Below are 12,255 nucleotides of genomic sequence, written 5' to 3' on the forward strand. Positions count from 1 at the left end.
GTGGATACTTCTACGATTTGAATCTCTGACCTCAGTGGCGGCGGAGCCACCTTATAGGAAGGGGTGTCAAATGACACCCCTTTGCGGAAAAAATACACTGTGTAGGTAGGTAAAAAAATAAATTATATGTATATATACTATGTATTGACTCCTCTTAATTTTATGGTATGTTTACTTTTATATATTTTGACACCTCTTAACCAAAATTCTGGCTCTGCCGCTGCCTGACCTATAGGTGACAGAGACAATTTTACGACTCTGCTTCAATCTTTTCTACTTCATGTTTACTTGTAATACATCTTAGATGAATTTTAACTCTTTATTAAATTCATTTCATGTGAAAGTATTTAAGAGTCTCACCAAATGCGCTCGAGTATTTCTTTTTTCTAGCTGGCATTATATTTCCCAGGAAACATATTTTTATTGCGGTAAGAAAACTATTATTATTCTTTTATTTATTTAAGGAAAAAAATGTTAATTAAAGCACTAGTGCTAACTTTAAGAATTATATATTTTGGACACAAAGATAAAAAAAAAATTAAAATGCATAGCATGCGTAATTGGTCAATCTAACGACAATTACCTAATTCTATACGTATGAAATTACCAGGTCTTATATTTATTTATTTTCTTGATCAAGATTATTTACATTACAATGTAATTTTCAGTAACTTGTTTGATATCTACCTTCCAAGTGAAATTAATACTATACTTAGGTCAAAGTAGTAATGCTGGACATCAAAATTAATATTTTAAAAGATTTCATACCAACAACTTAAATGATTTCATTTTTTTATTATTAAGTATTAAGATTTTCCTTAACAGTGTTTGAATTCATTGTAAAACAAATACTAGTAGTTAATTTACTCATCTGCTATCAAAGTCGACTTCTTTAACCGAAACTTAGCGTGAAAATGTGAGATATAACTCTTGTAGTATAGTGACTAAATCCCTTTCAGAAGATAAAACAGTTTCATTAGTCCACCCTACGCAATCTCAAATTATTTTCATATTTAGAGTTTTTATTCAAAGGTTAATTTTGTGTGAGTTTAATTTATGCAAATCATTATTAACGTTCAAATTGTTTTAGAATGAATCAAAAATAATACTCTATTCTACATAAGTTTCATAAATTTATGCAAGTATTCAATTCGAAATTTTACACACTATTTTAAAAGGCACGGGCGTAAGACGAGTCGTTTTACATATGTCCCGGCGAGGCGTAAGTCCCGAGGCACGAGGCATAAGCCCCATAGGTATTTAATTTTTAATATTTTATAAAATAATATAATTACAGTAATAAACAGGTAAAAACTAGTGTAAATAATATAACTATAGATGTGCTTCGTCCCCACAAAAAACTAGTCAAAACAATCTATTATACGCTACTTAGAAGCTCAAGTAACTTGAGTCGAAAAGAATAAAGTTTTCTACATGAAAAAACAACAATGATGACTAACCTTCAATTTAAACTTGAATTGCTGCTACGAAAGAGAATGAGTTCTCTTTGTATTTGTAAAAAAAATTGAATATTCGTTATTTTTTGGAGATATTAGCAGACTAGCGGACAAGATAAAAAATTGGAAAAGACCATGAATTGGGGCTTCAATCAATAAAAAAGGTCTTGACTTTTAAATTTAATACATTTCAATTCCTTTTTAAAACTTTTGAGTAATTACCAGGCTAAATTTTGAAAATTTGGGTATTATATGAAGGACTTATTCAACAAATTTTGTTTTAATTTGAAAAAATCTCTGGGGCTTACGCCTCACTAAAAAAACTCGCCTCAAATGCCCGGACGTAATGCCTTTTGAGATTTTCGCCTCACACCATCGCTCTGGGGCGTTTTTGGTGCGCCTCGCACCAGGGCTCGTCCCGAAAGCGTCTTTTAAAACACTGATTTTACATTACATTCTTAACATCAATTTTTAAGTACTAGTTTAAATTTTTTACTCCAATTAAATGACTACAATTAAAAGGTGTCCAAATTGGTAAAAGAGGAAAAACAATATTAAATGGAAATTAACTCATTGACATTTGAGTCATAAGTCATAACGAAGACCCAATTCATCATCGACAAGTGTAACATACGAACCCATGTGTCACGTAATAGCAAACCATCGTTAACTCCTAAAACGCTCCTATAGCGCGTGATACTAATAAATTCTGATTCTTCTGAATTTCTCCACGACCCGGGGTAGTTTGCGTGGGGTGGGGGGCGCGGTTAGCTTAGAAGAAGCTGAAAATATAGCTTACACATTTCAGAAACCTGCAAAATCTGTTGTGTGATTCATTCAAAACCATGATTACAAGCCGACGAAAAAACAAACACAACCTTAAGAAAATGAATAGACAATGAAACTGCCCACACAACATCATCTCTAAGATTTTCACAAAAAAGAAACAACCTTTTCTCATTTACGCTCAATTCCTATGGCTAATTCTTCTTCTTCTTCTTCCTCAAAATCCTCCATTTCTCCACGTCATCCCCCTCTTTTTACTCCTGTAAGTTCACCCCTCACTCTCTTTTCCCTTTTTCTCTTTTGGGTTCTTGTTTTTTTTACTAATATATTTGGTATCTGATTTTCGAATGGAGCCTGGGTAACTGGTAAAGTTTTTGACGGTTCCAGCCATGGAAACATACTCTCGCATACCTTGCGGTCCGGCCTTTCCACGTAACGGGAGTTTTGTGTACCGAATTGCCCTTTGATATCTGATTTTCAATTTTTTTTTCCTTTTTTTTTGTGTGTGTTTTTGTTGATGCAGATAGAAGAAGGGAATGAAGAAGAGGAATATTCACAAGGGAGAAGCAGTTTTAGAGCAGAGACAACACCAAGTGAAGTTGAATACAGACACCATCCAACACCTTTACATCAACATTCTAATACAGAGAATAAAGGCAAAGGGTGTACAAAAAAGAGGCCAGAAAATGGAGAAGATGATAGAGGAGTTTTATGCAACAAATGCAGACCAAGTAACAGAGAGAGAATTACTCATGTAGTTCCTTTAGATAACAAGAGTACTTCTATATCGAGTCCACATGGTATTTTCAAATCAGTTCTCTCAACTTTGGTTAAAAAAAGTCCAAGATTATCATCATCTTCAGATGTTGAGTCTTCTACTGTAGGGTCAAGAGAAGAACAATGGAAAATAGCAGTGGCTGAACTTTCACATAAGTTAATTCAAGCTACAAGAAAAAGAGATGAGGCTATTTTAGAAGCATCAAGATTGAAGTTTTCTATGGTTGAGCTTGAAAAAAAGCTAAACAAGCTTGAAATTTATTGTCACAGTTTGAAATCTGGGCTTGAAGTTTGTAGCAACAATGTTAATTCTCAGCACCAAATTACCAAATCCCCTCATCTCCAACGTGTTAAATTTGGTGAAGAGGATAAAGTAATTGAACATTTCTTGGTTATGGTTTCTGAGGCAAGGTCTTCTGTTAGGAATTTAAGTCGATCAATGACACTTCAGCTAAGACAAATTGGTGGTAAAGTATATGATCGAATTGCATTACTTCTTCAACCATATGATATTAAGGTTTCAATTTCAAGAAATCCTAGAGGTTTAATTGTGTATCTTGAAGCTTTATTAAACAAAGCTTTTTATGAGGATTTTGAGTCAATTGGATTTCAAAAGGGTTCTTGTAATCAAATCTTGAACCCCATTGACCGCTGTGAAGCAAATTTTGGTTTGTACAACCGTTTGAAGGATTTAACATGGGAAGAAGTTTTGAGCAAAGGGACAAGATTTTACAGTGAAGAATTCAGTAAGTTTTGTGATAGGAAAATGAGTGAAATTGTGGCTATGTTGGGTTGGAACCGTGCTTGGCCTGAACCACTTTTGCAAGCTTTTTTTGGTGCATCAAAAGCAGTATGGTTAGTGCACTTATTGGCTAATTCACTGCACCCTGGACTGCCTATTTTCAGAGTGGATAAAGAAATGAAATTTGACTCAGTTTATATGGAAGATATGGGTGGAGATAAAGCTAAGAAGTTGGTTCCAGCCATGATTCGAATCACGGTCACACCTGGGTTCTATGTCTATGACAATGTGGTCAAGTGCAAGGTGCTTAGCAGGTACAATAATAGTATTAACAATATTTCATTTGATGGTAATGAAAAGGGTTTAACCCCATCACCTACATAACAAATTAGACATATGATCAAATTATCATATAAAATGTTTTAGTTTATTTTGGTTGTACTTAGATTTTGGTGGACTTTTTAAAGCAAAGTGACATATTTTGGCGTTTTCTTGTTGTAAGTTCTTGCATTGTTTTTCTCATTTACTTGGTCAAATTGGTGATTTTCTTTATCAGACTTTTCTTGTTGGGGATTGGATTCTAACACCCCTTTGGAATGAAAGATAAAAAAAGAGGACAACAATTCCCATATGGAATCTCATAATTATGTGCAAAGTAGATAAATAGAGGAATGTACAAACTCATTGTAAGTTGTGTACATTTTATGAGGTGTTTCATTTGTTGTGGTACCTAAGCTAAATACAAGAAAGTAGTAAAGTTTCTTCTTGGTGTTATGAGTTGTTGTTGTCGTTGACAGCCTTCATCTAGGTTTCCTCATCCTGCATTTTTGTCTTATTAAGAACTTGCCGGGACCAATGCAAGAAGTCTAACTCATTCTTTTTTAAAATCACTTTCATAGATTCACTAATAATCTCCATATATTTTGACATCTAAGATTTACATGTACATCAAATACTATGGTCCAGAAAAGATAGTGTATGCATAAATTTTACATAGATTGTTTCCCATAGACCCTCGATTGCTAGTACAAATAACGACCGACAATTCTTCTCACGAAGGATTAGACAAATAAATAAAAAATCATCTAGCATTCTTTTGTTTTAATCTTAATTTTCATCCACTTTATTGATTGCTAGGTCAGCGTAGTCGAGTACAATTATCTCCATATATGATGACATCTAAGATTTATATATACAACAAACACTACCTATTAAGGGAAAACGTTTTATCGTAGACTTTTTCTCTTCCTTTGGACACAGAATACGTATTGAAAGTAATCTTTATCGGCACATCTTTATCCTTAAAGATGATGTTGGAATGAAAAACAAACATTTGTCCTAGGTATTGTCATCTATACGCATTGTTTTAGAAATGGTTAATTAAGTTGGCATCAAGACCTAGCTGATATATATATATTGATTACTTATAATATAAAGTTGACCACTTTCACATTAATAATACTCCACTACGTAGTTTTTTTGGTTGGTTGGGGAATTGAAGTAAAGTTCAGCTAGACATTTGTACTTAATACATGATGCTACTTTGGTCAGCACACTAGCTATATGGCATTTGCTTGAAAGCCAATTAGCTCACGGCTTAATGTTTTGCTTTCATATATTATTTATATTACAATTACCATCCCACCTTGCTGAGATTGGTTATGTTGGAATTAGTTATTTTGATATTGTTTTTTATTGACTGTTTGGTATGTTGTATTAATCCTGAGATTGTCGATTTTAGTGCTTTATCCTGAGGTAACTCATCCTGTGATTACTATTCCACCCTCTGACAGGTATAGATTATCCCAGTATTATTTTTAATCTTGGGATAACTTATCACATAATTAGTAACCAAATAAAGGAATAAGGCGGTACTAAAATTTTATCCCATGATTATTTTTGCTTATCCATCATACCAAACGACCCCTAAGATGTTAACTTTTACCTTATAAAATATACGGGGAGAAAAGAAGTTATTATGATATAATTGAAAGCATAGTTTAGTAGAGGAAAATCAGAACAAGGCATGATTTTGACTAGTTAAGTGAATTTTAGTCTTGAAACTAGTGAAAATTGTATAAATAATATGCGGAATAGATACACAATGCTAAACTTTATGAGAAATTTTGAAATATGAGGAGAGTTGCATAAATTAGAGTACGACATTTAATGCTTATATTTTAAATTAAAAAACCGAGCAAATAAGTGAAATACTTTCTTGGAATAAAGAAAAATGAGTATGACATGTCCTTTTCCCTCTTCCCATGTAATAAAATGTTAGTAAAAGATATCGCTTTGTTTCCCTCAAATTGCTATATTATCCAGCATAAATATGAACCACAACAATGTTAACCCATCAGCACGAAAACTTTTAAAAAAACAATAACAAGGTTATCACATTTTTTGGTTGTGGAAGTTGGACAACATAAAATTGATATGGACAAATTTCTTGTCTATTCTGATTATTTAATTTGAAAGTAGGAGGTACTTATTTAAATAAAAATATAATACAAGGGCCAGATGAAGGGAAAGGGTATTCAATTTTATCAAAAATGGAAGAAAATGTACATAATACAAGGGCCAGCCTTTAGTGCGTTACTTATGGCCTTATATTTAGAGGTTAATCAATTATTTAAAATTAGGCTAATCGCCCGAATTTTATTTTTGAATTTTAAATCTCAGATCAGGTAGTCAATTTCACACTCAGATCACTAGTGTAATTTTGAAAATGTGACCAACTTCTAGTATAGTAGCACAAATGAAGCTATTTGTGCAAATCGGCTTAAATGGCTAAACTAGATAAGCTGGACTTGTTACAAGTATACTATTTGAAAAATGACATTGTATAGCCGCTGTAAAAATAATAGTAAAAAAATATATATAATTTGTATGTTTTATATATATATATATACATTATGTATGTTATATATAAAAATTATATAAATTTTATACATTTTTCGGTTATCAAATATAAGTAGTTTCTGATGCGACTAAAAGTGATAATATTCTAAATACTAGCTAAAGAGTGACGGCCCGACACTGGAGTACAATCGATATGAGATTGTAGCTACGTGTATGAATATTACTTTATGTATCTTTCCAATGTAAAATGCTTACGTGATTTGATCTTCTCTATTACAGTCTAATTTTCAAACTTAAACCGAATTAACATAATCAGTTAGAAGATATTCTTCCTAACCCCCTTTTCCTATATGCTTGCAGCTTATTTAGAGAGAATTTTCAAACAACTTAAGACAGTCTTGTATTCGGTCGAAATTGATTTCGGCCTTCGTACGTCTGATCGAGATGGAAACATAATGGACCGAAAAAAGTCTTCATAATATCGAGATGGGATCCGAAGAAGGTACAAACGAGCTTCAAGTTTCAGGGACACGTCAAATACCGAGCTCGAACTCATTATCGAGCTCGAGTCCGAATCGAACTATGATGAGATATGATGGAATCGAGCTTAAGGGCCAGAGGCCAACCAATACCGAGCCCAAGTCACTACCGGACCCCGAGTCGGTATCAAGCTTAAACCCGCATCGAGCTCTAAAACTGAAAACCGACCAATACTGAGTCTGATCAAGATCGAGCTCATAGACAAGAGCCGTCACAGCCACATTAAGGGAGAGAATTTCGGCGGGAATTGGGAAAAAGCTGATTTATCATGGGTTCCCCACTATGTATTTTTAATTATATCTAAAGTAAGATCCCCCACTATAAAAGGGATGGCTATATTTCTGTAAAGCAAAAAAGTTTGGCATACATTGTAACTGAGATATCATACACTCCTATATTGAAGAGTTGTCCTTTTTTTATTATTCTTCTTGCTTAATCCATAAATCATCTTATTTTCAACTTTGCTTATTTTTCGTTCTATACAGTCAACACTCGATATTTCTATTTACTCTTAAGATTTGTGTCAAGTTATACCATATACCCTTAGAACTACGTACAAATTCAACTTTATCCATTTTTTGGGTAAATATTTTGGCGCCCACTGTAGGGCTAAGGATAACAGTGGTTATTTGGTACGAATCTGCTAAACACACCCTCTTACACTTGTTGTTGAAAGTGTCTTTGATTTCGAATTAGCAACAACGAACTCTCAATTAATGGCCTTACCTATCGACAATGAAGCTGGCCTTCAAGGAGAAAATAACAACTTGACAACCAGGGCCGAAAGGCCACTTGTCGATGCCGTTGGAGCCCGAGTCGAAGTATCATTAGACATTAATTTGCATGTGGCTATTCAGGAAAACCAACGCTCTAATCCTGAAAATAGCGTTCATGGTGGTACTCGATCTGCACCTCGAGATACCCATAACGTTAAGGAAAACTGAATCAGCTTGCGTATAATTTTTAAAATGTTGCAAGCTCAACAGGTAGCGATAGCTCAGTTGCAGAGTCAAACCCAGGTACCGAGCAGACCGGAGCCCAGTCCGCCTGTCACACCTCCTTTTTCCCGGGGGAATGGTGCCAAAGGAGTTTTTTCAATTTAAGTGACATTAATCGAAATGAGATTATTTATTAGATTCAGAGTCGCCACTTGGGATAATTTCTGGTGTCCCAAGTCACCGGTTTATTTTAAATCCCAAATCGAGGAAATTTGACTCTGTTTTACGGTCCGCGAACACAGAAGACCGGGTAAGGAATTCCGTTAACCCGAGAGAAGGTGTGAGGCACTCTCGGATTCCGTAGTTTTAGCACGGTCGCTTTAATCATACCTGGCTTAATTAAATTATTTAATTACTCATTTTAGAACCTATGTACATTTACCATGTTACCGCTTTTAATTGCTTGATTATTCATAATTATGAAATTATCTTGAAACGAATCACGCGTACGTGTATTCATTTTGTTTGGTGTTTCAAGAATCATGTCACGCGTACGTATACACAATTAATAACACATTATCATTTTTAAGATTGTTTCGCCCAAAATTGCGCGAACGCATACTTTGGTATTAGTTTGGCAAATCATAACTATGTCACTCGGACGTGCACATAATCACGATAATGAATTGATTAACACGTGCCTAAAGCATACTAGCATATTCAGGGTATTTCATTTATTTATGTTTTTAGATCTGAGATATTTATTTGTATTATTACTAGTATAATTTTTTAATTAACGACAACTAAAAATCTAATGATCTTTGAATTTTTTTTTTTTTTTTAATCTATCACTACGGTTGAACTATTTAATATGCTACTATCTCTATTATTTTCTAAATATCTAAAAGTAGAAATTAAGCAAAGAATTAAAATGAACTAACTAAATCATCTTAAAATTAAAACACATACAGAATATCTATTATATTAGAATGAAATCCAACACAAATATCTGCTAATTACTACTTCAACCTTTATTAATGCTTATAATTTGAACAAAAACAAAAAAAAAGATCATGTGCAAAATTACATGAATTTCTACATTGAAGGTAAACCAGTTCTTTTATGATGCAAAATTGACCGTCTTTTATTAATCAATCTTACTAGGGCACAAAATTTAATGTCCTAAGTTTTCAAATTTTTTAATTCATCAACATAGAGTTAGACAAATGAAAAGTCTTTAAGAATCAAAGTCTAAAAAAATGACACTAAACTTTCATATACCTTAAGATAATCAACTGTACATTAAAGACAAAAGGCGAAATTGAATCAAAAGAAGACAATATGAACCAAAATATTATCACAAGCTAAACACTAAATAATATTCAAACATTCAAAAACTAAAGAACTGAAATTACAAAAAAAAATCCTTTAAATGGCTCAAGTTCATATTCAAAGTAGGACATATTAAAATATATAAAATAATGATTAGAAGAAAACCTGTAGAATGAAACTTCTTTGAGAATAATAGTAGAAAGCTGATATACGGTTTCAACTCTTAATCTCAAGCAAAGTGACAACAATGAATGTAGATAAAACCACGGTCAGAGCCAAAATCTCTAAAGAAAATCGGAACCCGAATCTCGAACTTAACCTCTACTCGTACTCCATATTTTCTGCCTGATAATTTTTATTGAAAAAAGGATGTAGAACCTTTTCCTTTTACAAAGAATTTCTGCTTTCTCTCAATATTTGTCACTTGGATATTCTTCAAATCCTTTTTTTTGTCCCCCCCTTTTGCTCAGTATCCGTTTTTCTCTTTATAGGGAAGAATATTAGTAGTTTTTTTGTTCCTCCATTTTGAGTAGGGGACGTGGGTTTTTGAAGTAAAGTTGAGGAGTTCAGTTTGTGTGCTAGTGTGGATATGGATATGTGAGGGAGTGGGGGTGAGACGTGTGTGAAGTGATGTGTGTGTAGGTAGTGATTAGTTAGATTAGGTATAAGTTAATCTTTCGGTTTTTTTTGTTTTTTTTTCTTCTTCTTTTTCTTTTTGTTTTTCTATAAAAGATAAAATATAAAGATAAGAAAAACTAACTACCTAATTTTTAGACTAAAATAATATAGGCAAACTAAATATTTACAATATAATTTAAATGAAACCCAAAATATACTAAAGCTAAGCTAACTTATTTATTATAAATCTGATTTAAAGAAATCATATATTTTTTGTAAATTTTCTTTTTCTCTTTAAAACTAGAAATAAAATTTATACTCTAAGAATGTGATTATATTTTGTAGTTTTCTTTTTAGTGAAACCTATTAAGAGTGAGATAAAAGTTTAAAATATTAAAATTAGACTTAAAAGAAATATTTACACTAAAATAGTATAGAATTTGGGTGCGGTCAAAAATTAGGTGTTCACAGCATGCCCCTCTTTGCTTGAAAACATGAAGTATTTTCAGGCAAAGAAAATGAACAAGGTGACTGATTTTTGACCACTCTATTATTTAAAAGGGAAAAGAAATGAAAAGAAGGTGTTGCGACCGAGCCATGGTTTTAGGCAGCCTACATATCCCGGGTTATAAGGGAATCAGGTCACGTGTAGTTCAAGTAGAAGTAGAGTGATGGAGTATGCTTCGATGGAGAGTCGAGTGAGGTTCCGTTGAAGTTCCGGTCCGCGGTTCCTACTATTACATCAAAATGAAAAGAAGATTACATACTCTTGAAATCTAAGAGTTACAAAATTCCTATCTAAATTCCATCACGAGTCTTGTCTTGATTCTTGACTCACTTTCCCCATTGAGTTTAGACTGAAACTTGATGTTCTCGATGCAACAGACTAGGAAATATTCTCACAGGCCTGTTTCTTAATCAGATGATGAGAAGATGGATCTTGAAATCCTATCTCTGCATGCATTATGTCAAAATTGGTTGCGGCTGGTATTGAGATCAAACATTCCACTTTCATTTGGCAAGAGATGGAATCTTATTTTTGCACATCCAATCCGTGCTTTGCAGAAAAACCTACAAGCCATCACAAACAAACAAAACGAACAAACATTTTCTGCCCCAGTTTGCACTAGAAAATTTTTGTGAGTTATTGAAAATACATTAAACTATCGTTGCTATTGCAGAATAAAGAATCGAAGAAGACTTTTTTTTTTCTTTCTATTTTTGCTTCTTTGATTTTTTGTGATAATAGGGGATGTCGTACCCTATGTTAACAAGATGGATGACAACCAAGGGATGTAGTATGTTTTGCAATAAGATGAGGCTAATGGCACTCTGAGATGTAACTAGGGAATGTCGTACCCTATATTGGCAAAAAGTAATGCAATCAGGGGGTGTAGTACCCTGTGTTGGCAATAAGATGAGGCTCGTGGCACTCTAAGATGCTACTAGGGAATGTCGTACCCTATGCTGGCACTAAAATGTAACTAGGGGATGTAGTACCATGTTTTTGGAAATAAGATGAGGTTCGTGACTCTCTGAGATGCTACTAGGGAATGTCGTACCCTATGTTGGAAATAAAATGCAACCAGGGGATGTAGTACCTTGTGTTTGGCAGTAAGATGAGGCTCATGGCTCTCTGAGATGCTACTAGGGAATGTCGTACCCTATGTTGGCAATAAAATGAGGCTCGTGGCACTCTAGGATGCTACTAGGGAATATCGTACCCTATGTTGGCAATAAAATGAGGCTCGCGGCGCTCTGAGATGCTACTAGGGAATGCCGTACCCTATGTTGGCAACAAGTAATCCAGCCAGGGGATGTAGTACCTTGTGTTGGTAATAAGGTGAAGCTCTTGACACTCTGGGATGCTACTAGGGAATGTCGTACCCTATGTAGGCGGAAAGTAATGCAGCCAGGGCATGTAGTACCCTGTGTTGGCAATAAGATGAGGCTCGTGGCACTCTAGGAAGCTACTAAGGAATGTCGTACCCTATGTTTGCAACAAAAGGTGCAATCGGGGGATATAATACCCTATTTTGGCAAAGAGTAATGCAACCAGGGGATGTAGTACCATGTGTTGAGGATAGTGTATTGATTCCCTATAATGAAACTAGAAATAACATAATTACATGTATATTTGAAGAAAATCAAGGATTTGAGGACTTCACTTGGTGGTGTTCGTCTTTTCACGAATTGTTTCCTA

At 33.9% G+C, this 12,255-nt stretch overlaps 1 protein-coding gene across 2 annotated transcripts; it reads left to right on the top strand.

Annotated features, from left to right (window-relative positions):
* The first annotated feature begins 2,199 nt into the window (after positions 1–2,199).
* LOC104095298 (IRK-interacting protein) lies at positions 2,200–4,263 on the top strand. 2 transcript variants are annotated; one of them, XM_009601399.4, is made up of 3 exons: positions 2,200–2,505; positions 2,767–3,043; positions 3,128–4,263. In XM_009601399.4, exons 1-3 carry the CDS (start codon positions 2,434–2,436, stop codon positions 4,144–4,146), a joined length of 1,368 nt encoding a protein of 455 aa, XP_009599694.1. In that variant the 5' UTR covers positions 2,200–2,433; the 3' UTR covers positions 4,147–4,263. The 2 variants fall into 2 exon arrangements, with proteins under 2 accessions (XP_009599694.1, XP_009599693.1); XM_009601398.4 differs by having other exon boundaries at positions 2,201–2,505; positions 2,767–4,263.
* The last annotated feature ends 7,992 nt before the right edge of the window (positions 4,264–12,255 follow it).

Source organism: Nicotiana tomentosiformis, chromosome 8 (genome assembly GCF_000390325.3).
Source record: "Nicotiana tomentosiformis chromosome 8, ASM39032v3, whole genome shotgun sequence".
Lineage (NCBI taxonomy): Eukaryota > Viridiplantae > Streptophyta > Magnoliopsida > Solanales > Solanaceae > Nicotiana > Nicotiana tomentosiformis.

What these genes read in the sequence shown, in the direction of transcription:
- LOC104095298 (XM_009601398.4), top strand. Translation starts at nt 2,434, where the DNA reads ATGGCTAATTCTTCTTCTTCTTCTTCCTCAAAATCCTCCATTTCTCCA. An exon ending in ATCCCCCTCTTTTTACTCCT is followed by an intron (nt 2,506 to 2,766) that starts GTAAGTTCACCC and finishes TTGTTGATGCAG; the next exon opens with ATAGAAGAAGGGAATGAAGA.